This window comes from Hipposideros armiger, unplaced genomic scaffold (assembly GCF_001890085.2).
Source record: "Hipposideros armiger isolate ML-2016 unplaced genomic scaffold, ASM189008v1 scaffold_181, whole genome shotgun sequence".
In the NCBI taxonomy this organism is placed as follows: Eukaryota; Metazoa; Chordata; class Mammalia; order Chiroptera; family Hipposideridae; genus Hipposideros; species Hipposideros armiger.
In genome coordinates, this window is record NW_017731531.1 from 2,656,968 (window position 1) to 2,682,964 (window position 25,997).

General features: G+C 47.0%; 1 protein-coding gene across 1 annotated transcript in view; it reads right to left on the reverse strand.

The window, feature by feature from the left end:
* Positions 1-25,997, reverse strand: part of INSC (INSC spindle orientation adaptor protein) — a 120,026-nt gene that overhangs the window by 25,967 nt on the left and 68,062 nt on the right. The window contains exons 6-8 of the mRNA XM_019652533.1: positions 24,248-24,361; positions 16,834-16,959; positions 959-1,130 (exon numbers count right to left, since the gene is read on the reverse strand). Coding sequence (XP_019508078.1) covers positions 959-1,130; positions 16,834-16,959; positions 24,248-24,361 — 412 coding nt within the window. The remainder of the gene's footprint in view (positions 1-958; positions 1,131-16,833; positions 16,960-24,247; positions 24,362-25,997) is intronic.

Sequence of the window (25,997 nt, forward strand, 5' to 3'; positions counted from 1 at the left end):
CTTCTATATTAGGAAAATTGTAAAAAAAAAAAAAGTTTAACAATGTGACATGACAAGTGAGTGGCAGAATCTCACACAGCCCCTGCACAGGGCTGCTGGTCAATAGCTATTTGTGGAATGGATGAATGAAAAGGCAAAAATCCAAACCCAAGTGCTCTGACTCCGAGCCCAGTGTTCCATGCTGCCCCTAACTTGCGCTATTCCAGGTATTCCCAGCCCTGGTGCTAACCCTAAAGTTTCTGATGAAATAAATTTTCATTCAGTTTCAGTGAGGTGTGGATCCAGAGACAGTGACAGAGATGGGGATAGAAGCAGAAACACGGATCGACACCAGCACTTACAAAAGAAAGGACGTGATTTGCAAAAGAGGTTTCCTGATGATTGTTATCCAGATGAGTACTAGGTTCAGCAGTTTTGCAAAGGAAAGCTGGAGGAAGAGTACATCTTAGATATTGGGCTGTGATTCTCCTGCCAGGAGTACATATGTCTGAATAGGGGAATCTAGAAGAGTCAGTACTTTCAAAAACCCATGACTTGGGGTGAACTGGTGCTAAGAAACTGTTGCCCCCCATAATTGCTGCCAAATCCATTGGGTACAATAGACTGAAAATTCACAACAAAGCCCATCAGAGTCTCTCTGGCTAGGTATCTGATCCTCAAATTTTGAGGTCCCACTCCTCCTTGGGGCTTGTCCTGGACTTTGATCTGAAAGGCCAATGAATCCCAAGCTGACCTCAATTCAAGGAGCTTCTGGGAAGGCTGTGTGCACTTTAATAGAAGCCTTGACAGCAGAGCTCTTGAAAGCCTGGCTCTGACACTTTCATGGTGGGATTTCAGCAAGTGGGATCATCTGTGCAGGAGATCTGTGCGGTACAGTGAGATCTTCCTGTTCCTCCCTGAAGACCAACTGTGATAAGGCTCCCTCCTCAGCGGTCCCCACCCACCCAGGATGACTCACTGACGAGAGCTGTCACGATCTCCTCCATGCTCTCCAGGAAGCTGCTGAGGTGCTGAGTGAAGGGCAGGTGTGGGGAGGTGACCTGGGCGACCACGGCTGCAGCTTCAGCCCGTGTGGCCTCTGAATGGCTGTTGTCCGTCAGGATGTCGGCCAAGCACAGAACACCATCCACCTGCAGATGGAGAGAGAGTTCATTCTGTGCCTCCTGGGAGAGGACACTGCTCAGGATAAGAATGAGACAGAGAATCAAGGCCCCCTCCATAGCCCAGCCCTGGATCCCCAGTACATTGGCGGGCTATCCTTTGGCTCCAGCAGAGATCAGGGACCTCCCATGAGCTTCTTAGAGGGCCTGAAGCCAAGTCCAAGGGCTAGGCTCTGACTGTCCACCACAGCAAACTGAAGTAGAAAAATCAGTCAGTTAGAACTCTCTCATCCCCACGCTCCCATCCTGGTCCCCTCTTAGAAGCACTGTAAGACTTGGCATTCGTCACTCAGCCTCTCTGAGACTCTATGTCCTCACCCACCCACAGGGTGTTGGGGGCATAAAGAAATGAAGCATGTGGTATGAGACCCAGAAGAGGTGCTTGACAAATGTTAGCTCCCTCCTCCTTTCCTTGCATTGGCAGCAGGCTAAACTCAACGTCTTGCCTTCCCCGTCTTCGTCCACCATCCTCCCCCATAGAAAGAGGGCTGCTTCCCTGGAGGCCTATCTCTCTCTGCCCAACCAGAGAAAAGCAAACCTGGCACAGTGGGACATCAATGCCAGATAAAGACTTCAGGTTCCCTGTTCTGCCCAAGACAGACCTGTTCTTGGCATAATAGCTTCTGAGTATTGAGTGCTTAATATGTGCCAGCTACCACTCTAAGTGCAGTGCATATGCTAGTATACCAGTTGATCCTTGCAATAACCCTCTGTGGTCAGCATTATTATTATCACCCTTTTACAGACAAAGAAACGGAGACACAGAAAGGTTCCTTCACTTGCCCCGGATTATAAACTTTAAAAGGAGTTGGTTTGGGATTTGAACCCAATTGGCCTAGCTTCAAAGCTCATAGTTTTGAACAGGACATTATACTGCCTTCTGAGAAGTACCTGAGCTCACACCTCTGCCTCCATCAAGGGTAAGTAGATGAGATTTTTTTGGAGAAAAGGGGGAAGTAACTTGTCAAGGTTAACTCAGCAGAGCTACTGCAGCCCCTAAGACACCCCAGGACCCCAGCCTTCCTGAAGACCCTGCCACCAAGCACCAAGGGGTCCTTCTCCTGTTAGAAGTGGGGAGGGGAGGGGTGATGCAGGGGAAGAACCAGAGAGAGGTGAGGTGAGGAGATGCTCCCCACACTGCCACAGGCCTGCAGCTCCCGTACCTGCGCCCTTGCTTCCTGCCGTTCAGCTCCAACGGGTCTCCAGAGGCCTGCGTTTTGTTTGACTAATTACCACCCCTGAGTTCTGAGCCTCCCTTAATGGCTCTTGGGAGCTATAAGGTCCATTAGCTGTGAAAGTCTTTGGCAATCTCAGACTCAAAAGAGACAAATGTGGAAACAGGAGCCTGGGGAACTGTCCTCAATAAAACTCACCTGGATGTGCTTAATAAAAGAGAACAAGCAGCCTCCACGCAGCCTCCGGCAGGGCTGGGTTCCTGCCAGGTGTTTCACTAACAGGCCTTTCGAGAGGGGCTTCACTGGAGCCCAGGAAAGGAAAGGGGGCTGCCCGGCTGCCCTGTCATTGCCAACAAAAGAAACCTCTTCGGCTGATTTGGCCTTCGTCCCTTTCCTCCTTCCAGCACCATCCCTGGCTGCAGCTAAGAAGCTACAGGGTCTCTAATGGGTAGATATGTCAATCATCCAGTCTCCCTTGGATGCAGATGGAGTTAAATCCCCGACTCAGTTGGAAACGTGGGTCAGACCCAAACCAGACCCAAACCTAGTCCCTGATACATGCTTGGAGATGAGCCATTCTGCACAAACTAGAGAGGGCAAGGAGCTGGTGGACCCCAAGGGCCTGGTGCCACCCAAGGCCTGGATGCTGGTCAGCAAACCCGCTGAGCACTGTGTGCCAGGCCTTGCACTGGAGCAGAGGGGCAGAAAGGGCAGTGGGCAGGTGACTCATGCACACGTGACATTATCCAAGGTGACTTCCAATGAGGATGTCCCAGGGGAAGGCCTCCTGGAAGCCGCCCTGACTTAACACCCATGCCCCAGCTGGGGGAGATGGCCCTCCTTGAAGCTCATGCCCAAACATGTCGCTATCATCGTAACATTTATCGTCATACTCACGGGCCCTGCTTCCTCAAGGGGTGGGGGTTCTGGGGACCAACAGAGGGTTTCTTCAAAGCACACTCCTGAGCCCCACCCAGGTCTATTCAACCTGACTCTTGGGGGGGCCTGAAATCTGCCTTTTAATAAGGCCCGAAGCGGACTTCGTGCCCAGCAATTTGGAGAAGCCCCACTGTAATGTGATTCTCTGCTCCCTTTTCTGTCCGTCTCTCCGGTTCCCCAGGGAGCTCTGCAAGCCTGGGGAACCACAGCTCATTCACTCGTGGCTGCTCCAGGCCTGGCACATAACCAGCTTTCCGTAAGTGGGGAATAAATGCAAGAGAGTAAAACTTGACCGAAGACTTGAGGACACACCTTAGACAAGTAAAGGTAGAGGAATGGCACGGCAGATGGAGAGGGCATCATGGCCAAAGGCCATAGAGGGAAGGGCAGCTCTGGAGAAACAGCCAGCTCGGAAGCATGGATTCCACATGGAAAGTGACCCTGACCCCGGCCTCATGTGGATCCTGATTGCTCCTCGGCCCTGAGGTTTCCCAGAGGACAGGATCTCTGGTGTCCTGTCTATGCAACTGCCCATTGTCTCACTTTCCTTCTAATTTGTTTCATAGGCTTCAGACCACTTTCTGTAATTTATTAATTATAAAATATATCATCCTTCAAAGGAGAATATACATAGCAAATGTATAAGGTATTAAAAATAATAAAATGAACACCTGTATGTGTATATGTATATGCCAGATATCCAGAAATTCGAATATTAACAATAAACTACCACCAGAAAGCCCCGTTCCCACCATTCTTGATCTCACACCTCCGCTTTTCCCTGCTGGATGGGCCACTCCCGAGTTGTGTGTTTCTTATTCCCTTGTTTTCTTTAGAGATTTATTGCATGTGTATAGTGTTTAGTTTTATAAGGTTTGGAACTTGACATAAATGGGAATCATACTGTATATAGAAACTTGCTTTTCCCCCCCAGTCGGCATTATGTTTGGAAAACTCCTTCCCATTGTTGCATGTGGCTGAGGTCCATTTGTTTTCACTGCTGTGTGGTATTTCACTGTATAAATCAATTGCAATTGAATCAAGAATTCATTTACGCATTCTCCTGTCGATGGACATTTGAGTCGTTTCCCAGTTTTTGCTATAATGTACAGTGCTGCTATAAATATTCTTCCAAATGGCTTCTGGCGCACATGTGCCAGTTTTTCTCTGGGAGGTCTCAGCCTGGAGTGGAATTACCAGCTCGTAGAGTCTGCACATCTTTCATTTTCCTGGTGTTGCCAAATTGCTTTGCAGAACAGCTGCGGCAATCTTATGTATTCCCACCAGCAATGTATTAAACTCACTTAACTCCATATTCTTGCCAACATCTAGTGCTGTCAGATTTTAAATGTTTGCCATTTTGGTGGGTATGTGAAGTTTTTACTGTAATCTGCATGTCTCCACTTACTACAGCGACGCTAAGAGTCTTTTTATGTCTTTGTTTTGCTTTGCTTTGCTGTAGTTTTGGTTTCGGTTTTTGGCATTTGGATTTCCTCTTCTGTGGCATGCCTGTATGGATATGCATTTTGCTCATTTTTCTACTTGGTGGATTATCAGGTGGGCCAAGTTCCCAGGCCTTTGGCTCTCATGCTGCTGACTTGCCACTTAGTCTGTTGCCAGCAAGCTGCCACCAGCCCAGGTTGATCACCGTATCCAACCCCATCTCAGCAGTTACGACCCAGCCAGCTCACCACAGTGGGCGACACCGAGGGGCCCCACACAAGGGGGCCCTGGGCTCCCCAATGCCTGAACCAATTCCTGCAGTGTCAGAACACGCACAGGCTCGGGAGTCACTTCTACCTGGGTCTGAATCGTGCCTCTGTACCTTACTAGCTGGACCATTTTTTGTACCTACTCTGAGCTTCTATCTATAAAATGGGGGTAAAAATACAAACCTCGGGATATTGGAAGTGAGCGGAGATAATGCATGTACAATGCCTGCCACACGGTGGCGCCATCATTCCACCTCATCCAGGTCTGGTGGTTGCAGTCCAGACGTAGGGCTCTGAGTCCTACCTCGTCTTGCTGCCGGCTCCTGTGGAACTGAGACCCGGCTGAGAGCCTCGTCCCTTTAGGTTGGGGCCCACGAGTTTACCCACTTATTTGGACATCCTCCGATCATGCAGCCCAGAACTAGAACTTTGAAAAGGGGAGTGCATCCTGTTTTAATTCCTGACCAGAACCAAGAAGATGAATAATTACAATCCCTTAGGAAGAGAACCGAGGGAAAAGTAGTCCTATCCCTGCAACTCTTTGTCGTTCAACAGACATTAATAGAGCACTTACCTTGTGATAGGTGCTGAATTAGGCACTGATACAGAGATGAATCGGGAAGAAATAAGAAATTAAGAAACAAAGACAGACAGATAGACACATAGAGAAACAGAGAGAGAGAGAGGGAGGGAGGGAGAGGGAGAGAGAGAATGAGTAAGGGAGAGACATCACATGCTTAAAAGGATTGGGGGACTTGTCTGGCGCAAGCCCAGCCTCGCCGTCCCTCTCTTACCTGGCCTCTCTGTAACACCTTTTCCTTCTGAAAACTCTCTCCATCTTGGCTATTTCCTTCCTGGAACTCCGTGATACCCACGTTTGGGGCTTCTCTCCTTCATAGCTAACTACTAATTATCATTTCCTCTTTTAGCCTCTCCTCCTTCACATCCATCTAAGGTGTCTTATGCCAGGTTTTCTGTCAGCCCGCTTTGTACATCTCAGTCAGCAGCACCCGAACCCCAGTGGCCTCAGTGTCAAGCGATGAGGATCCCCACACGTAGTCCTCCAGCCCTGCCCTTCTCTCCTGAGAGCCACGTCCACATTGCAGACCTGCTACTGGACCTCTGCGCCTCATTGCGAAACTAATTTGCCTGGATATTCCATGGGCATCTCAAACCCAGATCACTTAAACCTGAAGTGGCCATCTTCCCTGTCTTTCCCTCCTCACTGCCCTCTCAGGCCCAGGTGAGAAGCCACCTCCTCTGGGAATGTGCACCTGCCTCCCCTCAATAGAGGGTCTCTGTCCTCCCAGCTGTCACACCACTCTGGTCTGACCACAACTAGAGCACTCATGTTGGGTTATCCCCATCAGTTTGCATGCCCATCCCTGCACTAGATTTGAGCTGCTGTGGGCAGCTCCTATGCCAAGTCCTCTCCGGTCCCTGGCACCCAGCTGAGGCCTGACACACAGCAATGAACTTGTGAAGTGTGGGCTGAATGATGAGGAAACAGAGGCGCAGGGAGGGGAAGAGATTGCCTAGGTCACACCGCAAATTAATGCCAGGCCGGGGCTCCCATCCTCATTCCCTGCCCCCTCCTGACTTGTGCCCCTTCTGGGGGCCTTTGGGAAAGGCAATAAAGGGAGAAAGTGGTGAGAGGGTCAGGTCACTGGGGGCTGCTCAGCTCAGCTCCTACAGAGGACCTGAGAGTAACCCAGCCTGAGGCCAACTTCCTCAGACACTGGTCCCATTTCTGAAGCACCTCCATCCCCAAACCACCCACTTCCCATCCACAGTCATAAACTTAATGATGCCAAGAGAACAATCTAATCAAAGCACTTTCACATCCCTTAAGAAATTGCTGCTAGAAGCACTTATAGGTAATTAGCTTTTACATGGAGCAGGATGGGCCTGGGCCTGAGGCCAAGCTTCCCGCCCTCATGGGAGGGCGTGCAAGTGGTGACGAGGATGGTGTGGCCTGGTCATCACCTGGGAATCAGGGCCGATGTACCTGGAGTCCAGGCACAGAGGGTGTCTATGCCTGGTGAATGCTGAGACTCTCTCTGAGGTAGTGGGAGAAGCATGGAACCCACACAGCTGAGGAACCCAAAATATACAGTAAACGTCACATCAGATTTATGAGCAATGTTCTCCTACTGATTATTGGAAAAGCGTCGGTGGTGGCTTTTATGCAAATAGCTAAGGGACACGGCTAGTATGCAAAGGCCCATCATATGTCACTGGTGCTAGTCTGCTATTTTCTGGTTCGTTTTGCATGTTTAGCTTTTAGGGAAAGACAGAGGAATTGGTCGCTGGGTGGGTTGTAACAGTTTAACAGAATCATGCAAATGCAGTGATGACAGACACAGCGGAGGGAGCATGACCTAAAGACACTCAATTTACCTCCTTCACCTTTCTGTCCACATAGACAACTAAATTCTGCAGAAAAAAAGAAAAGAACAAAGATAAGTGGGAACCACAAAGCAGTTGGAATCCTGCTCGTGGGTTCAGGCAGGATGAATCTATTTGCCCAGGGGACAGCCAAATGGAAAATTCTATCATAGTCAGAGAGAGAAGCAAGGGTCATGCCCAAGGAAACAAAAAGACAAGTGTCAGCCAAGGGACAGGGCAAAGGTTTGGGTGGAATAAACTGTGGGCCAGAAGCAGGACCTGCATGTGAGATATAAACCGGGTCAGGACAAGGTTCAGAGGACAAAGTCTGTGAACAATGTAAGGGGCTAAAGGACCGCTTTATAAAATGAGGTACTTGTTTAAGGAGTAGCGGTAGAGCTGACAGCTCAATAAAAGCTACAGAAAGTAAAACCAGCCTTCAGGAGGATAATATTATCTTCCTCCTAAACTAATATATCCCAGAGCCTACTCAATCTCTTTTGCTATTTCAAACAAGAATCTTTGATTAAAAGTTAAGTGCCAAGATGGATAAATATAATGTTAATATGTAATAGGGAACGGAACAGTGGATGAAAAAGATTCTATAACAAGTGTACCGGGCAAGTCAGTGAGGTGGACAGAGCGGCATTGTTGAGGTGGAGAGAAATCAAGGATTGAATCACTGAAGACTATAAATAGAAAATAACTTCCCTGTCAAGCTGACTATTTTCCCTAAAGCAGATTCTCGAACAGATGCCATAAAGGTATTTGGGGCTGGGAGGAGTGGAAGTTTACGAGCCGACATCACAAGGTCACTAAGAACAAGTTCATTTCCCTTTGGGTTAGGATTACTAGGCATGTGCTGATATATAAGTATCAAGTTTTCAGCAAAGCATGACTGGACACAGCTAGGATCTGAATTATACCAAAAGTATTTCTAGGTCAGAGGTTCTTAGCCTGGTTCTCAGATGATTAGAATCACCTGGGAAAGTTTTAAAGTACTAATGCCCGGCCTTCACCACCAGAAATTCTGATTTTATTGGTCTGGGGTGGAGTGTTGGCATCAGTATATTTAAAGATTCCTCAAGTAATTCTAATAGAGATCCTGGGTTGAGCACCACTCTTCTTAAGGTATCTGTGATACAGTGGAAGTTACACGGTCTTAGGAGTGAGAAAAGCCTGGGTTCATAACTCAGCTGTGCTATTTGCAAACTTGGTGACATGAGCAATTACATTCTCCGAGTCTCAGTTGTCTTATCCTTAAAATGATAGGGATATCACACTTAATAATGAAATAGCGAGTAAAATATTAGAAGCATTCCCCTTGAAACCAGTAACAAGACAGAGGGATTTTCACCACTCCTACTTAACATTTTGCAGCAGCCCTAATCAATGCAATAAGACAAGAAAAAGAAATAAAAAGATATAATGACTGGAAAGAGAATGCAAAACTGTCATAATTTACAGAGCTCATAACCGCATACATCTGTACACAATCCAAATCTGTATAAAATCCAATAACGTCTACACGTCATTAAAATTAATAAGTGACTTTACCAAGGTCATTAGATACAATATTCAATATTGTATTTTCTATGATTAGAAACAATTAGAAAATAAAAATTTAAAAATAACCCTTACATTAGCATAAAAACATACCTAGAAATAAGTCTAAAACGGATGTGTAAGATGTCAACACTGAAAACTCAAAACATTGCTAAGAGAAATTAAAGACAGCCTGTACAAGTAGAGAACTATACATTTATTGATTGGAACACCCTATATTTAAGATGTCAATTATCCAAAATATTTATAAATTAAAAGAAATTGCAATCAAAGTCTCAGCAGATGTTTTTGTGGAAATTAACAAGCTTATTTTAAAATGCACATAGAAATGCAAAAAATTTAGAATTACCAAGATAATCTTAAAGAAGAACAAAGCTGTAGGATTTATACAACTAAATGTCAAGAATTATTCTAGACCACAGGGACTCAGACAGTGGCACAAGGATGGACAAAAACACAAATGGAACAGAAAACAGCCAGAAACAGACCCATACATATGTCATCACTTTACTTAGAATAAAGGCACCACTTTAATTCAGTGGTGAAAAGATGGTCTTATTGATAAATGGTGCTGATTCAATTGGATATCATATGGAAAACACTCAACCTTGAACACCATTTTAAAAATTTAATTTAAATAGATCATAGACTTAAATGTGAAAGGCAGAACAATAAAGCTCCTAGAAGAAAATATAGGAGGCTGTCTTCATGATTTGGGGGGAAACAAACATTTCTTAAATGGACACAAGAAGCACTAACTTCAACAGAAAAGATCAATAAACTGGACTTTTATCAAAGTTAAAAATTTCTATTCATCAAAAGACACCATTAAGAGAATGAAAAAGCAAACCACTGGCTGAAAATATATATTCTCAATACATATATCTGACAAAAGACTCATAGGTAGAATGTATTTCTTAAAGTTTATAATTCAATAAGAAAATGACAACTCAATTTTTTTAAAACAGGCAAAAGTCTCAGACAGACATTTCACAAAAGGAGATAGCCAAATAGTCAATAAGAATAAGGAAAAATGCTAAAAATCATTACTCATCAGGAAAATGAAAATTAAAACCATCATGAGAAATCATCATACACCCAAGCAGGCCAGAATCAGGGGCCTGTATGTCCAGCTACCACAAAGCTGCATGCAACTTATTTGTACTTTTGAAGCAGCCCAGAGGAGAATGAAAGTGTGTGTTCATTATCTGTGTGTGTTTTCCCATCTCCCCTCTTTCTCTCGTCCCTCTCTAAGTATCTTCCTCTTGCCCATCACCCTCCCCTCTCCCTGTCAGGGTTTATCATTCCACTTTATATATCAGGAGACTGGGGCTTGTAAGGGTACAAGGTCAACTCACAGTGAGTGGTGAAGCCAGGCATGGCTCCCAGGCCCGCTTACCCAAAGGGCAAGGTGCTGGAGGCAGCTTGCTCACAGGGCACCTTCAATGCCAGGCTGAGGAGTTGGGATACTTTCCCGTGAGAAGTAGGGGGCTTAGGAAGGGTTCTGCTTCACGGGACAGCCTTGCTGGGGTAGCCCGGAAGTTGGGGACCTATTAGATAACAAACTACACTGCATCCTCCTCCTGGAAGAGGCTGGCTCAGTAGGAAGAATCCCCAGTTGCCTTGAATTTGCAACCCATCCCCGCAACACACGCATACACGACATACACAGGGCATACTGGCCCTGAGCACTGGCTCCTGCCCGGACGGAGCCCACCAGCCGGCTAGCTCCAGAAGACAGCCCCAGGCAGCGTGACAGGGCTGCCGCTGCAGCTTCTGTCCACCAGGGGCCGCTGTTGCACAGTGCATGAGACCCCGAGCCTCGCCTGAGGCTGGTTGCACTTAGGCTGCCTGGCAGCCTCGGCCTTCTCCAAACTCAGGTTGCAACTTGCGCATGGGGTGCAGCCCCAGAGCCATCAGGGCCTTCCTTCAGTCTGGGCAATACTGGCCGGTAATCTCAGCGTGAATCCTCGCGGGGAGAGGCTGGGCAGGCAGGGCAGTGTGTCTAATTTTGTTCTCCCCTCTTCATATCCTAGCCTCCTTCAAATCCCCCACCTCTCCCTTAAGGCAGATGGATGAGGCTTGGTGATGGGGAAGTGAATGAGCCACACTCACTTTAGAAAGCCCCCCTTGCTGGGCTGGGAAAAGTGACAGTGGCAGTCCCCACTCCAGTCTGCCTGTCCGTCAGTCACAGCACAGAGAGCTAACCTGGCACCCTGGGGTTCTCTGCACAGTCCTAGCCCATTCCCAGGGCAGCCTGTGCCTGGGGGCCTGAGGGGTGGGGGCTGATAAGCCTAGGTGGGTTAGCCCCAAAGCAGGGTGGGAAGGCAGCTGGGATTTCCATTCAGAGGCATTCTCTTTCTCCCCGTCTCGAGGAGCTACTCTTAGGTGAAGATGGGGCTGCAAGTCAAATTAAGCAAAGATTTCTTGCCTGGTGTCCCTAGCTCCTCTGTCCCCACCTAGCCTCACTTACATATCAGAGCTGCCTGAATCAAGATGAAGTAGCTGCCTTGCCCTGGCGTCAGCGTACTGTGTATCTTTCAGCTGAGGGGCTGGGGGGAGGGGGCAGGTTGTAGCAAACTAAACATATGGCTGGGAGCAAAAGAATGGGGATCTCAACTCAGCCCTGCCTCTCCCAGCCTCAACTGCCCCTTCTGTAAAATGGGTGTGACCATCTCTCCCTCCCTTCCTTGCAAAATGATTGTAAGAATCAGATAAGCAAAAGAATACGAAACACTGGTTAACTTTTCTGTGTTTGCAAATATTACCTATTTCTGGCCATCTGCAACCCTACAGAGAGCAGGCAATGGAGAGAAAGTCCTGTAAAACAGCAGCTGGAGTGTCAGACCCTCTCCATCACCCCCCTGGCACCCCTCTCCCTCCTGCCCAGGATCTATGAGGTTTCAATAGCTAGGTCCAGGCCTCCTTATTTCCAGCCTGGTCCTTCAGCCATTAATCCCAAAAAACTGCCCCAGGAAACAGGGGAGAGAGTGAGGGAGCTGTACAGACAGACAGCAGTTTCCCCAGCCCTTGCCACGGATGATTTTCTCCTCATCCTTGAAATGGAGCCCTCCCCCCTCCCCCCTGCTCCTCTTTAATTTCTCCATGGATTTTCATTAAACCCTCCCCTTGGCTCCAGCACAGGGTGAACTCCTTATGTGAAAAAATAAAATGAGAGGGAGGGGAATGGGAAGAAAAGGAATCTGGGTTGGAAGCAAGATTGTCTCTGGACCCAAGGCTGGAAGAGGCAATGACTAGGACTCTCTCAGAGGTTTCTGAGGCTGCCTAACACAGGGCTTTGAGATCCTCCCCTATCCCTCCTGGCCCGAGGCCTGTAGGGTCCTGCCCTTCCCACCTGGACTGGAGCCCCCAGTCGAGCCCTAATCCGCTCTCTCCTCCAATCCCATCCTGGCCCCTGGCACCGTCCAATCCCAACCTCAGCTTCCTCATCTGTAAAAGGGTCAGGTTGCGAGGACTCACGCTCCTGCCCCACCTGAGAGAGAGCTGGGCAGCGTCTTCCACCATGCTAGCCCTCCCTGCTGGCATGCCGCAATGCTCCCTTCTCCACCAGACTGTAATCTCCCCAAAGCCTCCCAGTGACTTTCAAAACTCCAGCGATTAGCATCGTACGTGCAGCAATCATGTCAGCTTCCATTTATTCGGTGCCTACTGTGTGCCAGACACCATGTTACTGCACATCTATCCTTCTCTGACAGCCCTGGGAGGTAGATGTCATCATGCCCATTGACTGATAAAGAAATCACACCTCTGGGAAATGAAGTAACTTGCCCAGGGTAATGTGTCCAAACACATAGGTGGAAAAGTCTGGTTTCCAACCCAGGAGAGCCTGGCTGGCTCTGCAAAACCATGGTTCCCCCACTGTGCCAGGCTGCTTCACAACAAACGTGTGACGAAAGAATGAATTAGTAGCGTGATGGACCGGGTGATTACATGGTGATGGGCTGGGTGAGTGAGCAAGTAAGTGAGTGAGTTAAAAGTGACTGACCAGATGACAGAAGGAATGAAGACGCAGATGAATAAGTGACTTGATGGGAGTGAATGAAATCATGACTGAATCTCTGACCACACAAATGCCCCAAATCCAACAGAGCTCAGGCATCAGGCAGCCGGGCTGGAGATGGATGGGGGTGTCTGGTGACCTGACTAGACCCACAGCACCACTCCTGGGGTCTCTGTTTGATTTAATGAACCTTTTCAAGGTCGGGGGGGAAGTGGGAGGGAGCAGCGCGACAGAGATGAATTTCACCAAATCCAGCGCAATTTCTCACTGCCAATTAATGAAGCGAGCTTCAGCGAGGAGGCCAGGCCATAAATCAGGGGGAGGCTGGGACTTTGACATTATCCAATTAGGGCAGGAACTGTGCCTGGTGAGTGGGCAGCTAGGAGATCCCCTGGGCTGCACTCCCCCACGCTGCCTACACCACACCTGTCCTACTGCAGTTTCTACCATCCAGCCTGTCCCGGGACTTCACTTTCCACCCAAACACTGACAGTAGCAGACCTCAGCAGAGTATCTGAGGCTATTGCTCGGCAGCCCAGGTCACAGAGGGGGACAGCTGTGTCCAGGGCCATGGGGTGGGCAGAGACAGAGGGCAGGGGGACACCCAGGCCCTTCCTGGGTGTCTCTAGAACCTCTCACAGCTTTGGAAGCAGTGTAATGTGGAGGAAAAGAGGGCGACCTCACAGTATCGGACTTAGTCCTGGGTCCACATAAAGGTGCATAGCCCAGGCTGGCTCTGTCTCAGCAGAGCTGGAATGAAGTTACTGCGAGGCCATTTATTAGCTGTGTGTTCTTGAGCAAGTTGCTTCAGTTCTCTGAGTCTCCCTTCCTTCTAGAAAGAGTGGGGATGATAACAGCACCAATGGATCAACAGTTAACACAATGAAACGTGGGGCTTAGCAAAGTGCTTGCCCAAAACCAGCATTTGATATGTTAGTTATCGTCCTTTTCATCACTGTCATCCTAACCTGATTACCTGATAGAACAGGGGCCAACAAACACTTCCTGTAGAGAGCCAGATAGTAAATATTTCTGACTTTGCAGGCTACATGGTCTTTTGCAATTACTCAATTCTGTTGTAGTGTGAAAGCAGACATAGGCAATATCTAAACAAATGGGTATGATTGTATTCCAGTAAAACTTTATGGATCAAAAATTTAAATTTCTCATAATTTTCATGTGACACAAATGTTATTCTTCTTCTGATTTTTTTTAATCATTTAAACATTAAAAAAAGAATTCTTAGTTCATGGACCATATATACCAAAACAAGCAGCAGGCTGACTTTGGCCGACAGGCCATCACTTGCCACCCCCTGCACTAGAATGCTCCATGAGGACAAGGGGTTTTGCCTGCTTTGTTTACTGCTATACTCCCAGCACCTAAAAAACAGTGCCAGGAAAATAGCAGATAGTCAATAAGTGTTTGCTGAATGAATGAATTACAAGCCGTGTGATTCTGTGCAACAAGTCATTTCACCTCTCTAGGCCTTAGTTTCTTTAGAATGCACACTCAGGATACTTGCACATTAGAGGCAAGCATCAAATGAAATGAGACTATGAAGCCACTTTGCAAGCGGTGTGTGATGTGCAATGTAGTTGCTGTTTCTGACCACAAGGGGGCTCTTCTCAGGCAACTCTCACTCCCACTCCGGGACACTCCTGAAACATCTCTGTGCCAGGCATGAGAGTTGTCTGTGTATGGAAAGAAATCTGACCTGGTGAGCGGAATGCCCAGGTGGGGCTACCTTCTCCGGTGCCAGCTGGGGCTAGGGATTAGCACACTGATCATTATAGCAAGGTGGCCAAGCTTTAGTTACAGGGTCTTTTTCAGTGTTTTCTGAAAGTATCAAACCAGCAAGGCAGCAAGATAAAACGGGCATTAGACTCAGGCCGACCGGGTTCAAATTCTGGCTCCAAAACTTACTTCGTGATTTTAGGCAAATCACTTAAACTGGCTGAGCCTCTGTTTCCTTGTCTTTAAGATGAAGATATGAATAGTGTTCACCTCACAGGGTTCTGGTGACTTAATGAAGGGATGTGTGTATGCGGGGGAGGGAGCTAGTAAGCCCTCAGACGGGGAGCGTTCCCTTTGCCCTGTTGCTCTGCAGGGCAGGGTCTGACTCTCAGGCCAGGTGGCCCATCTGGCCTGGTAAAGAGATATTCTGGCTTTGGGGCAGCATCAGAAAAATAGAACAACAAAAATTGCCTCCAGCCTCCCTGTACAGGTTTTCAGCTCTAAACGAAAGAGCCCTGCTGTTTTTCTTCTCCGGGCTGAAAATTTCCTGCTGCTCTGCAAACTCTCTATAGCCAAGAAATCCACTGCTTTGGGAGGGATGGTGACTCTAGTCCCTTCTATTTTCTCCTGTCATTCTGCCTGTCAACCAGCATGAAAGAAGATGAGAAACAAACCCCGTCTGGCCATTTTTCCACTGTCCAAGGAAAAAGATTTTATTAAAAAAAGAAGAAGAAAGAAAGAAAAGAAAGGACTATTCAGCACATGCAGCTGGAGATGCTCATTGCGTTTACTTCATGGAGACTGTCTGTCTGTCTATCTCACCATGGCCCCCCGCCCCATTTTGCCATCTGAGTGAGCACACACATCCAGAGGCTTCTGACCCTGTGAGAAGGGGGCAGTCTAGGCAGACAGCTGACACTTGCTCCTCCATCACTTTGCTGTGTGACCTCAGACAAATTACTTTGCCACTCTGAGCCGTAGCATTCTCATCTGTAAAATGAGCAGATTCCTCCATCCTCAGCGTAAGAGCATCTCTGAGCCCATGACCCTGTGACCCTGTCCAGTAACCTGAGTAGATTTGGAAAGAAGCAGTGTGGGAAGTAAGATGACCATCTGTCCAGGAGTCCAGACAAACATGAACAAGTGGGGTCGGGTGCAGGTTTTCTGGGCAGCCAGGACCAGATTATGGGACACTCTACAGAGGAAGGGGAGCAGTTTGTTTGCCCCATCCCCATTTAGACCAGTCACAGGAACAGGCTCAAGGTCCCTACCCCCCCAACCCTGCAAGTACCACGATGGTCACCAGGACATACCAGGCTTTTCTACCCCTCTTCCATAAAAATTTTCAGCATCTTTCCTTGAGACTTGCCTCAAATGTCGGCTCTAGCCTCCCCACCCCTCCTGCTAAAGTCCCTGAGGACCCACCAGCAGGCTCAGGTCCTGGTGGGGGAGCAGCCTCAGCCCTACAGCCTGCGGTGAGTGAGGGGGGGCAAGAGCTGGAAGTAGCCACATTGCCCTGAGTTGGCCTGGAGTTGAGGCACCTGGACCTATCAGATCACGACCTTCCCTCTAACTCCTCTTACCCTTGGCCTTGCTGACCCAGCCTATGCTTGGACCTAGGCTTCCCTTCCCCTTTCCCAAGCTCTCTAGTCTCTAGTCTCAGTGGAGCCCCACCTGCTTGCCAAGGCACCTAGAACCACCTTGCTCTTGCCATTCTGTCCCCTGAGGAGCTGGATCCTCCACCTTCTGCTGGCATCCTGCCATGAGCGGAGAACCAACTGCCCTGAAGCTTCACACACACACACACACACACACACACACACACACACACACGCCGACTTCCTGCCTCCTGCTCTGTTCCGCCCACTCTTGCTCGTGCCACCCAGGAAGTGCTGAGTGCCCCTGTGGGCCCTGCCCCTCCTGGCTGAGCTCCTCCAGCCCTGTCCCCTTCACATCTTCATCGACTCCCAGTCAGGATCCCAGTAGCCCCATCTGAATGATGCCCAGGAAAAGGTGGGACTTGATGGACTTGCTCCAAGAAGAGGCCCCGATAGCCACCAGGAGGCCTTTTCCCCCACCTGCCCACCTGGCTCGGAGACCTCGGGCCCCGCCCAGCCAGCCAGCGGCTCTCTTACCTTCTCCAGCTGATGGACACCCTCCTCCACACAGCAGATGGAGGCCAGTGTGCGGAGCGCCTGCGGGTACAAACACCGGAAACTGTCCTGCCGGCAGACCTTGAAGAGTGCTACGACCCCACCCTCCTGCCAAGAAAAAGAAAATGTCACATGACCTCACTGTGTGTGTGTGTGTGTGTGTGTGACCTTTCCTTATGGCTGATTCAAAAATAATTGATATCCCCCACTCAGCAGGTATGCTGTTTGGTCTGTAGGATGGCAGAATATGGCAGCCTAAAATATGTCACTTTAGCATAAGGATTATTTTGAACTGGAGGCAATTGAGAAGAAACAGATACAAGACACGATCTCCGCAGTCCTCCTATTTGCCCAAAAGCAGAACATCAATTTACAAAGTTATGCGCCCTCTCTTTTCTGCTACAAAGGACAAAATTCAATCACCAGAGGCAGCTTTAGACCCTTACCAACTTCAAGATGGCATCAAAGGAGATCGACATAACAAACTTAATTACCAGCCTTTACCTACTATTTGTTGCCCATATATTTGCCTTACTACATACGATTTGCTGCCCCAAAGACTCAAGGTTCTTTTCCTCTGTCTTGTTCCTTCACTAAAAATATAGTAATCTCCTACTAAGATTCTATATAAGCCCAAGTTCTAACCAACTCTGAGGTACTCATCTCTGAGTGCTCCCATGCGTAAGTGCAGCACACATGCTAATAAACTTCTGTTTGCTTTTCTCTTGTGAATCTGTCTTTTGTCAGCCCAATTTTCAGGGCACCTATCAGAGCATCTAGGAAGATAACAGAAAAAAAGGATTTTTCCTCCCCTACAGTTCCTACATACAAACTACACACACACACACACACACACACACACACACACACACACACACACACACACAAAGGAGTTTTATTTATATCGATACTACAATTTATTCCCATTTTGTAATGGAAAAAACTGAAGTCCAGATGGGTGAAATAATTCACCGCAGTCAAAGTTGTCCTTGTTTTCACTCCTCTACTGCAGTTAGCAAAACAAACAAACAAAACAAAACAAAACTTGTAGGCACTTCCCATGAGCAGTCTGCGAGGACTTCTGGGAAGAATCTGGGAGTGAGGCGCTCATTCTAACTGGTCATATTAGTTCTATAAAAAAAATCGCTGGAGCCACGTTGGCTCTCCGAGCAAAGTGAGAGAGCCAACAGATCACAAAGGTGACTCAACACCCAGAACACCAGTGGCCCCACCACCGCGGGCATCCAGAGCAGAAGTGGCACGCCCCGCACTGGGCTCTGCCCCTTTCCTCCCCCTCCCTTCCCTGAGGGCTGGATGGGGTGGCAGCTGGAAAGAACGTGTGACTAAGGGATCTGAACTCCGTCCTGAGGGATGCTCACCTTTGACCTCCTGCTTCTAACTGAGCTGGTTGCAATCTGTTCCCCAAACTGAGAAAATGTTACAATAAGAAGGTGAGTTCTGACCACCTCCTGTCAGATTTTTGAGAACTCTTTCAACAAAAAAATACAGAGGATGCCAAATATATATATATTTTTTTTTAAGAAAGAAAAACTGTATTAAAATTGTAATACTCACTATATACTGATAACAAAAAATGAATACAAGTCACATTTGACGTCTGCAATTACAAGAGGTGCTCAAAGTGGTTACCATCAGCATCCAGACACTTCTGATTAAGGCGAACTACTGCTTCAGCAACGTGACCAAAGTGTCCACTCGTATACAATTTTTTGGCACCCCATATGCTGAGCACCTACTACACACCAGGTGCTGTTTCGTGCTTTGGGGGTGCAGCTGTGAGTGATTGAAGAGATAATGAATAAACACCTGGAAGAGGAAGTCATAACCACTATGGCCCAGCACAGTTAAGACATCCCAGATGGCCCCTTCTCTGGCGCTCCACAAAGAGAGGATCAGGGGCCCATTTCATCCTTAGAGTTGTATTGTTTATCACTGCAGGGAGGGACTCAGATGAAAGGGCCCAATTCTGGGAAAGTTCATAATTTCCTAAATTTTACCATCACCTAAGAGTGACCCTTCACTAGTATATCCCTGCTCCATGATGGGGTAGTTCACTGGGTAGGAAAGGGGCCTCTCTTAGGGCTGGTAAATTCAGTCACGCAGCCAAAACATACTGTTGGTTTTTCATGTGCCAGATGCTATGCTGGGCACTGAGCAACACGGCCTCAGTCGCTGTCTTATGCTGAACGCATAGACAGGCAGCGAGTCATGGGAAGGCAGGCAATTTAAAAGCAGGAAGAAATCTGGGTAAAGGTGCAGCGAAATGGAGGAGGGGTGCAGGGTTAGAGGGGTACAGAGTAGGCACTCCTAGCATAATCCAAGGGAGGGTTGTAGATGCACGAAAGGGAAGCACTCTGATTGTAAATGTACATCATCACTCTGATAAAAACATGCTCTGGATGGGATAAGGTACTTACTCCCTCTGATTCCTGGCTCCACAGTCCTTCACCCCTGCCTTCCTACTTTCCCACAGTTCCTGGGACATCTAATGAGGGTTCCACATAACGGCCTTACTCAGAGAGGAAGTAAAATCACACGTCTCTTTAAAGTAAGAAGAAAAGAAGCAAGACTCTCCCCAGCTAGCCCAGCTGGTCATTAATGACTTCCCTCCAGATGTAAATATATATGCTTTTATATATGCATTCATATTTATATATGTCTCTATTTATATTTAATCATATATATTGCATAAATCTTATTTAGATATGTACAATGATAGATTGATAGATATCATAGATAAAAGATAGCTATCATAGATAAATGGTAGAAAAGTACATAGATAGATAGATAGATAGATAGATAGATAGATAGATAGAGTTTATATCTAGAAGTGACAATGAAGAAATGGTGCCAAAGAATGCACGCCAAAAGCCAGGATCAATGTGGCAGCCTTCCTTTGGCTCAGGAAGCACTGAACCCAGCATAACTATATTTAAGCCTCTGCACCCATTTGCATTGGATTCTCGTTACATCCTTTCCCAAACCTGTGAAAAATGGCCTTCTTAGCATTTTTAGTTACTGGGAGAGTAAAGTAGGGGCAGTGGGGGGAAAGGAGGGAATTCCTAACCCAAACTGAGGGGATCCTGGTTCAAATCCTGGCTCTGCTGCTGGTTAACATTGGCTAAAAATGGGGTCATGACAGTTACATGACCGAGCCTTTGGGGGAGTAATTGAGTTCATGTATATGAAAGGCTTAGCCCCCAGTACTGGACAGCCCGGTGAGCATCAGGCTATGGAAGGCTTCCTGGTTAGAAGAGTGTCTCATACCCTCATGAAATGTGTCTCGTGGGTTGGAATATGCGAGAGGGAGAGGAGGAAGGAGGCAGTGAGGAAGTGAGATGGATTAGCGGCATGGACTCCCCGGAAGCCCCCGTCGAGGACCCAAGGGCAGCACTTATCTTAGCGTAGAGCCAAGAATCGCCTGAGCTAGCAGAATCACACTGTTGGTTGGAGCTTGTTTAATTTTATAGAAAGCTCCAGGCTCAGAGCCCAACTGTATATGGTATGCATTATTCAGACAGACTTAGGATAAGCTGTCATAAAGCTGGAGTACGCCTCTGTGGGGTGTGTGGGCCAGTGGTGGGGGGAATTACAGAGTAACTGGAGTGTGGGGTCATTTCCTCAAAGCACCAGGGCGTTTTCTGCGCTTTGCACTCAGGAAGGGTTGGGGTTTGCTACCATCACCATACATAGGGAAGACTGGGTTTACTCCTTGGCCTGCAGAAGAACCAAAAGGGCTGAGATGACAGACCTCAGACAGGTTGTCAAATCGTCTCATGGAGGCAGCTCAGATGGATGGAAGACCCAAAGACAGACCACACTGGGCCCCAAAGAGGTGCATGGGAAAGAACATTGGGGGAACTGCCCACATCGGCCACAATGTTGGGCACATTTCCTGAGTACCAACAGTAAGGATGCATTACAGGGCATGCCAGGGACTCCCCGCCCCTGAGTCACTGCAAAGACTGGTAACCCAAATACGGTGATTCTGCTGGAAGTGCTCCAATAGTCTCACCATCTTCCAGGCTAGAAAGAGGGGAGTCATCACTCAACCTTCTTTCTGCTTTAACCTTCTGTCTACTCTCTCCTGAGAACCAAAGATATGAGAAGGTTGAGATAAAGATTCTGGAGTTGGCAGGTCTAGTTAAACTCCCAGCTCTGCACCAAATGTGGATGACTGTTTCTGAGCCACTGTTTCCTCTTCTTAAAATAGGAATTCTAATTATAACTATTCTCAGATTATCGGAAGCAACAGGTAACAAAGGGAAAGCTTCACACAGTGCTTGACAGGACTTAGTAAATAATGAAGGGTGTGGAAGAGTAAGGAAGGTGGGAAGTGGGTACAGGGAGGAAAAGGGTGAGAAGGAAAAGAAAGATAAGAGGAGGAAGACGAGGAAGGTGTGCTGCTGAGTGGCCGTTCAGAACAGTAACCAAGAGCAATGCCTTTGCTGCCCAACAGCCAGGTTCAAATTCCAGCTCGGTCACTTACTAGCTGTGTGACCCTCTCACTGTCTCAGTTTCCCCGCCTCTACGATGCAGGAAGTCACATACTATCTACCACAGAGGATTGTTATGAGGTTTAGATGGGTTATTCTAGGTTTAGATGGGTTATTATGTAGAAAGCACTTACAATGTTGCCTGGCACATAATTAAGTGCTATATATAAATGTTTATTTCTTAGTTCTACTCTGACAGCTACCACCACCACTACCATCCTCAAAGTTGACCACTTCTAGCTTTAGAAATCTCAGGTTCTCCCATTTCTTCCCTACTCCTGCCAGTGCCCCTCAGTGCCAGCCTTCACCAGCCTCAGGCCTGACATGGACAAGCCAACCATTGTGTGGTGCACCAGGAGCAGAGAACGAGGAAATCCTGTTAAAGAGAGAGACAGAATCGTTGAAAGTAGGAGCTTTGCCTGGAAAGGGAAGTACGCTATGTCTTTTAGCCAGCTGAGCTGGTAAAATGGAAAAAGCGTTGACTCCAGAGTTGGACAAATGAGGTTTCAAGTGTCAGCTGCTCAAGGGATTCAACCACGGTGAGTCCTGGCATCCTTTTCTGTAAAATAGGGTCACTGGTATCCATCTTAGGTGGGTGCATGTAGACAAGCTATGGTAACTGTGTGGAGAGTGCCCAGCACTGGGCCTGGCACACTGAAGGCAACCAATAAATAGTCATTCTCCATATTGTTGTTGCTAATATTCAGGGAGATACGTGTATTCCCTTGAGCAGATTCTGGTGGAGTGTAGCCCATGTCCACACTCAAAGGATCATTCAAATCTTTAAACAACTACTGGTCATGTTTTTTGAGAGCCCAATGCTGGTGTTGGGGTTGAGGGTACTTAAATAGTTGAAGGGGGAGTGGTCCCAGCCCAGGCCTGTCCCCTCTGCTTCCTTACCACTGGAAATGTTTGGGATCAATATTTAACCAGTCGTAAGTCTTGGTCCCCAAAGGAAACTAGCCCCATCTTTGGCTTAGACCCACCACCTCGGCTTTTGTGAAAGCAGAGCACAAATGCAAGCAAGCAGCAAGGGCTGTCTACAGCACATGGAGGCAGAGCTTGGAGCGCCCAGGCCTTGGAACAGAAAAAGAGCTTCAGAAAAGTTTCTTTCCCAGGAAACTTTTAAGGCCAGTTCTTTCCAAAACATAAAAACCCTTCAGGCCCCACGCTGCCATTCAGAAGAGTCCCTTGCCCCTTCCATGCCTCAGGTCCACACCTGGTGCCCAAACCCAGCCAATATTTGCAATTTATTTTGAAAGGAGAAAAGAGCCCTTGTTCCAGATGAGAGTCAGCTACTTTCTTTTTGAAGTTAATCATTAAACTGATGTTGAGTCAATTCCAGCACCAGATTGGAGCGGTTCTCTGTTCCCGCAGCACTGAGACAGACCTCTGCAGAGCCAACACTCTTAACCAAGCTGAATGAGTGAGTCACAGAATCCTTGGAGAGGACAGACCTGATGCCACCCTCTCTGTCCCCTTTGGCCCAACAACATCACAAGCTTTCTACATTAAGTTGCACCTAATCACTCTCTAAGAGCTAGTGGTCCCCAACCCAAGAAGCATATTAGAATCACATGGAATGATAAATATTTACCCCAGGCCCCATTCCAGACCAATTAAATCTGAATCGGAACATTTTTAAAGCTCACTGAGGCTAATGTGCATACAGGATTGAGAATGTCTGAGTCACACTTTGGCCCAAAAACCTAAAGAACCAAGGATTGAACCAGAAGTCACCACTGTGGGCTTTAGGACCATGAGCTATAAATTAAACAGACTTGAGTTCTAATTCTTACTCCACTCTTTATGATTTGTAGGACCCTAAGCAAGTCCCTTAAACCATTTCTTCAACTACAGATGGGAACAACATGGTACCTACCTCATAGGATGGGTTTGTGATTTTAAAAAAATGTATATAAAGCATTAAGCACGGTGGACAGCAATACTCAAATGTCAGCTATTGCTGTTTTATACAATTTACTTCTCCCTTGACCAGAGTTAATAAGCATGTACCCTGCTCTTCTATTAATAGATTTCCTTAAGGGCTTAGATCAGTGATTCTGAGAGTCTGGCCATGCCTCAGAATCACCTGTAGAGCTTGTTAAAATGTAGATTCCCATGTCTTACATCAGGACCCCAGTAAATCCTCGACGGGGCAAAAGTATCCGTGTTTTCCAAAACCTCCCTAAGTGACTGTGATGTAGAATCAGGCCTGGGAAGGACCACACTAGAGCATCTTCCTGTGACTGGTATTAAGTCACAGGATAGAACTTTGCTTCCAATTATACCACAGTTTCTATCCCCAATGGTGATGTTGTTTCTCAAGTAAAAAAGTAAAAATGAAACAGAACCTAGTGAGGTCTTAGGGCTACCCATTGCCTATATTTGTCCTAAATGTTTGGACCTCAACTGCAGGGGCAAATGGACCATGAAGCTAATGAATTATAACTCCCATTGTAATTGATGAAAACCACCGTCCTTTAAAATTGTGTCTTCCCCTTACTCAGTATTAGAATGTCTGCAGACATTTTGGGGATTCAGCCAAGTGCTTGAGTTGGGGGATATGTTCAGTTTGGGCTTGGTGGGATATGGGAAGATGAGGAAGGAAGGTTATATTTATAACAGAAATCTTACATGAAGAAAGATGATAGAGGGTCTGAGGGCAATGAGAGGTCAAGTTGGGAATGAATCAGAGGGGCTAACCACTATTAAAGATGGAGACACCAAGGCTCAGAGAGGGGAGTTAACCCTCCCAAGGTCACACAGCAAGCAAATGCTAGAGCCAGGACAACTTCCTGAGCCAGCTGCTCCCACCAAAGTAGCTTTCTCTCACTCCCCTCAGGCCGGTCATTTTGGCCCCTAACCATGAAACTTACCTTGGCTATGATGCGGCACAGGGGAGCCCCCTCCTGGGTCAGGCTGAACAGGTTGCCTGTGGTGGATTCCGTGGTATAGATATTGTCAGAGGCATCAATTTTTCTCACTAGTGCCTAAGAAAAGAGAGCAAAGTTTGATGGTCACTCATCCCCATTTACCCTCAGCCCATCTTTCTTAACAAAATACCCCCTAGAATCTATATTCCTTCCCCATCCTCTGCTCCACTATGGCGGTGATGAGGGTCCAACGTTGGAAAGATGAGTCAGCATGGGGTCTGAGCTCCATTCCAGAAATATGGGATCATTTCAAACCCTTGGGGCATGGATGGCAAATGTGCCCTGTTCCAGTGGATCAGAAAATCAGCTCTCAATATCGATGGTCTCAGCAAGTACTGTTTTATGGTGCTACTGGCAACTAATGAGAGCAGAAACCATCAGTGAAATAAACAAACCACCAAGTTGAAAACCAATGAGTTGCTATGGCTATGACCAAAAAATTTGCTTATTTTGGGTGGCTATTAGCCAATGGGGAATTCCAGCTGGGTAATAAGTTCAGGGGTTGAGTCAAGAGAAGCACTCTACGTGACAGTAGCTTACTGTTCGGGCAGGGGGACATTAACATTGGGTGTCTAGCCAGGCCAAATATAACACTGGAGTCCTGTCAAAGGGTGGGTAAACTCAATGAGGAATGCCACGATGATCAGGGCTGAGGAATCTAAGGCTAGCTAATGGTGAGAGGCCGGGGATTAACACACATTGGACCCAGGAAGGCCCAGAGAAGAAAAGCAAATGGAAATTTTATCAATATGATAACAACATTATTCCTAGAAGAGTTTAGCTTATTTCTGAGAAAAAGCTTTTCACATACCTTGAAACCACTTCATAATCAGCCAATTGCTTTGAAGCATATGATTAATTGACTATACATGATTCCTACCTGCTCAATGCTAGTTTCTAGAGTTTTCCTTGAGAGATGTGGAGACGGAGGTTGAGGAGATTGCTTTTAGGGGCCTCATGCAAGAAAGTAAGACCTTCACAGACAGGTGCTCCGAGCAGCCACTTCCGCAATTTCAGTTGCCATGTTTATTTTGAAATATTAAATAGATTTGTTTTTAATTAGCTCTGAGGTTACGGAAAAGGCACTTAAAGGAAATGAGGAGATCTGAGTTCTAGTCCCAGCTTGCCTTTTTTAACATACTATGTTAATGAGGAAGTGCGTGTATGGTTGAAAGCATGGGCTCTGGAGCCAAATTGCCTGAGTTCAAATTTTGGCTCTGCCACTTTTGTCTTTGTGCCCTAGAGCAAGTAACTTAGCCCTTCTATGTTCAGTTTCCTCATCTGCAAAATAGTGGAAATAACAGTGTCTGTCTTTTATGGTGGTTGTACTGATCTACTAAGGTTGTCTCTCTCTCTCTCTCTCTCTCTCTCTCTCTCTCTCTCTCTCTCTATATATATATATATATATATATATATATGACTTCTAAAGGTACCTGGCACTGAGAAGCAAAATACAATTGTTACCTGTTATTATTTGGTGATTTGGGACAATTGAGATAAACTCCCTGGGCCTCAGTTTCCCCATTTGTAAAATGAGGAAAACTAAGGGGGTTTGAGGCCCAAGGTAAATGGCCCTTTTTTTTTCTTTATTCAAACTCATAGGATTCTTCACACTAAGATTAAGTGTGTATTTAATCAAACTACTTAAATATAAAAATTATTCCTAAGATTTGATAGATGCCTCTTATAAGAT